The sequence below is a fragment of the Alligator sinensis genome, unplaced genomic scaffold, assembly GCF_000455745.1.
Source record: "Alligator sinensis unplaced genomic scaffold, ASM45574v1 scaffold223_1, whole genome shotgun sequence".
Lineage (NCBI taxonomy): Eukaryota > Metazoa > Chordata > Crocodylia > Alligatoridae > Alligator > Alligator sinensis.
Window position 1 is genome coordinate 1,855,312 of NW_005841936.1, and position 4,126 is coordinate 1,859,437.

General features: G+C 43.7%; 1 protein-coding gene across 1 annotated transcript in view; it reads left to right on the top strand.

The window, feature by feature from the left end:
* Window positions 1-1,136: 1,136 nt before the first annotated feature.
* Window positions 1,137-4,126, top strand: part of ELL2 (elongation factor for RNA polymerase II 2) — a 70,470-nt gene continuing 67,480 nt past the window's right edge. The window contains exon 1 of the mRNA XM_006019701.1: window positions 1,137-1,203. Within this exon, the coding sequence (XP_006019763.1) occupies window positions 1,159-1,203 (45 nt within the window). The 5' untranslated portion in view covers window positions 1,137-1,158. The remainder of the gene's footprint in view (window positions 1,204-4,126) is intronic.

Consider the following 4,126-nt stretch of genomic DNA (forward strand, 5'->3'; position numbering starts at 1 on the left):
TAAAGATTGTTTACTTACACCGGAGATGGTTGCGGTGCAGGCTGGAAAACTTGCTTGAGTTGCGGTTACAGACAAAAACAACACGAACGATCACGTGGAGTTTTCTAGGCTCCACGGAAACAGAGCTCCGGATGCCCTGGACAAGCGCGCCACCAAAATAGGAACTTCGTAAATACGTCTTATAAAATTTATCGCTCGAAGACAGGAAGAGGTGGGCGATGGATCAGGTCGACAAACTCCTCTGAATCTCACACAGGGTCTCTATTACCCTGCCGTGTACCCAGAGTCCCCACAAGATGGATGTGGAATCCTCTTCGGCTTGGGTGGAAAGCGCTCAAGCCTCTTATACGGCTAACAGGCCAATCGTTAGCCACCACGTGGGAATAATTTAGAACTAACCAATAGCGGGACACAAATTTGCATGCGGTGGCGGGAACTCCTTTGCACCGTGCATTTCTCTTGCAACTTGAGCAATGCACTCAGCAAAGGAAGCTGCAAATAGGAGGGAAACTCTTCCTTGCACCGGGGTTCTCCTCTGCAGCAGAAAACTCTACCGTGCAACGAAGCTGTAATTTGGCGGGTATAATTCTAATGCCGAAGCACACTCAAAATCATACCTTTGGGTTATGACATTCCTCACCACAAACATTAATACAACCTTTCACAACCATACCTCATCTTGCCTGTATAGCGTATAGGCAAGGTTCCTTTGCTTGCTTTGAATTGAAAATAACAGAAGCTGCCTTCAAGGGCATGATACCTGTCTTAGTATTAGGGTTCCTGTAGTGTTGTTTGCCTGTAAGATTCCCAGAAGGGGAAGTGGCAAAAAAATCTTGAAGTCATGAACTAAAGTAAATAGTTCCATATCTGATATGGTTGAAAAAGTGGTTATGCAAGCCACAGAAAAAAAAGAGAGAGGAAGATGATGAACATGTAATGCTCATGCAGGGCCAGGAAGTAGTGGAATATTTAGAATGTTGGACAGGTGATGTAACAGAGGAGTGAGGAAGTCTCTGGTTTCTTACAGGTAGAAAAACTTCCAGAGGAAATGTGTTTTCCCTCTGTCTCAGCTTCTCTGTATTTGTATGTGGTCTGCATTATCATTGCTAAGACATTATGACATGATGCTATTTACCGTGGTCCACGACTTCAAGAGCCATGTGTTGTTTTAAAGACACTGCTGACTACATCTACTACTTACAGGTATATCACTTATCCCTGAGGCATTTGTATTTGTATAGCAGTCTGGTCCTTTTCTAAAGATCTACATCCCAGGGGGCTATCTTACAAAGAGGTGTACATATGGGCAGATTTGATTTCAATAGGACTGTGTACACACGTCAAACCAGAGCTGTTATGAGAACATAAATTACACAGGGCAGGGAGAGGATTTCACGTTATGCTGTCAAAATCAGATTGTTTTTTCTAAAGTATTTATTTTGTTTTATTTCCCAGCCACTGGATTTCATTATGCCTCATCTGCTAGATAAATGTGCTCTCTTATTATCAGATGCCCCCACGTATATGTTTGTAGGTTACGATCAAGTCAACTTTTTACCTTTTTTTGGACAAGCTAAAAGCTTTGAGCATCTTAAACCTCTCATATCAAAAAATGTTTTCTGGACCTGGAATCATTCTTGCAGTTCTTCTCTGAAACCTTTCAATTTTTTCAATTACTTTTGAGCGTCAACCAGAACTCAATTCTATTTTATAGCAAGCAGCCTCATTAAAAATGCTACACTATTCCTACTTGACATTCCCCTGGTTATACATCTGGGGATTGTCTTTTGTATTAGCTGCAGCATCCCTCTGGTAACTCAAGTTGAATTGTTTATCTTCCAAAACTCCTACTTGATTTGCAATGTGTTGCATTCCAAGGTAGAGTCCCCCATTTTGTAAGTAGGACCTGCATTTTTTGTTCCGAGACGTTTAACCTTTGTCTGAATTAAAATGCATATTATTCAAATGATCCCTTCTTATCAAGCAAATCAGACCAGCCTGTAAAACTGATCTGTTCCTACTTATTGGTTACCACAATACCAGTTTTTGTGTCATCTGCAGATTTTATCACAATGATTTTATATTTTTTTCTAGAACATAGATAAAGGTATTAAATAGGATTGGGGCAAGAACAAACCCTGTCAAGATTTCATAGGAACACTGATTTCCATAACACCCAGACTAGTTTTTATAAATGTGTTAGCTTCCAGAATTAACTCCAGTTAAACAGATTTTAATCTAAAGAAATATAAATGGATGATATGGAGTCATGGAGGTTTCCCCCCACAGGGGGAAGTCATGGAGGTATGAGATACAGAGAAATTTGCTTGGTTAGGTGAAGAGCAAGACGGGGGCTACGTAGGCCAAAAATGTGGAGTGGTAAATGTGACCCAAAGAGAAGACTACCCAAACACAAGAGGGAGTTTTGGCATTTGGGATGGAGAGGAGGACATGGATTTCATGATGTTGTAAAAGCAGAAGGAAAATGATTTGCAACAGCTTGGTTATATGGAGGAGTTTCACATGTCTAAATTGCCATTTTAGGTGCACACACACAGAACCAACACACAGGGTGGGAGGAGGAGAGGAGAGATTTGTATTTGTGAATACATCAGCAAGCAAAGCACGAGAAGAGCATGGAAAGAGAGCAAAGCGCCACACTACAGGGTGTGAGCAACAAGAGTCTTGATAGAGAGTAATGACTAATGGGACAGTTTGTGTGACAGGGAGGAATAGAGTTGTTCTTCCTCCTCCTCTTCTGTTTGTGTTTTGTGGCAACATAGCTGCTTGAGGCACATGGACCGGTTCCTCAAGCAGGCTTACAAAACTTTGAGGGGGAAAAACCACTGTTTTGTAAAGCCAGTGGGAGAGGCTAAAATGTCTCTGCCCCCAGCAGGAGCTAGGAGATACCCACATCTAGGTCTTGTCAACACGAGAAAGGCCTGGTGAGCAATGGGCTGTGTGTGACACATTCACCCTGTGGCTCCCGCAGGGTCTCCTGACCAGACAGGCTGCCAAGATACCCACACCTAAAACAATCATCCTTCTTTGGAGTCAGGAAGGAATTTTACCACAGTCAGATTGGTACCAACTGTGGGAGTTTTGCCTTGCTTTGTAGGGAAGAGGGAGGGGTTTAGCCCCCTGTGGGAGATCTTTTGAGTTTATATGGACAACCTTTGCTAGAAGCAGGATGTTGCCTGCCCGGATTCCCGTTTTACCTGTGGCAGGTTGGGGTTACGTCTGCCTTGCGTCAGGGTGACTGCAGCTGTCTTATGTTGTCCTACTACTGTTTTATGGAGAGCGTAAATTATTCCAAGAGATTTGCTGTAGCTGTGTTGATCTAGAGACCTAGGCGGACAAAACTCTTGGGGTAGAGGCAATAACTTTTATTATACCAACTGGATGGGTATATGATATAAGTATACAGGTAACCCCCGCTTAATGCTATTTCACTAACGCTCATATTCAATTGATACCTGCTTCCACTTAGCACCCACCGAGTTTCGTTATAACGCTCCCAGTCACCATCTTGGATCATCAGATCCTTTCAATTTCACTCAAGGCATGGTGTTTCAGGAACAAATTAGGAAAGCTAAGTGGGGGTTGCCTATAGATAGGTATAGATATATCTATTTTTTTGCCATTATCTAGTTAGCATAATAAAAGATATCTAGTAAGATCTGATGAACATTAGTCTAATAAAAGGTACCTAACAAAATCGAGTATCTAATAAATATCAGTCGAATAAAAGCCCTCTAATAAAATCGAGTATCTAATAAGCCTTAGTCTGTCTAGTAAGAGGTCTCTCCCCAAGAGGGTGGAGTAGGGCTTGCAGGGGCTGTTCTTAGAAAGGGCTGGTGCTGCCCGAGGCAGGGGCTGGGCGAGCTGACCCCGGCCCTGATTTCTGACCCGGGCTCGGCACGGCCGCCCCGGGGAAAGGGGACAGAGGAGCAGCCCGCGGGGCAAAGGGCACACGACGGGCTTTGCCTGCAGCACAAGGGAACGGGTCACGTGAGCGACTCCGTCCCAGTCACTGATCGCGTCAGTATGACACAAGCCGTGACTAAATACAGCCCCTGCCGACGTCAGCGGGGGGCGGATTTTAGCAAGGGCTTTTTTTCTCCTA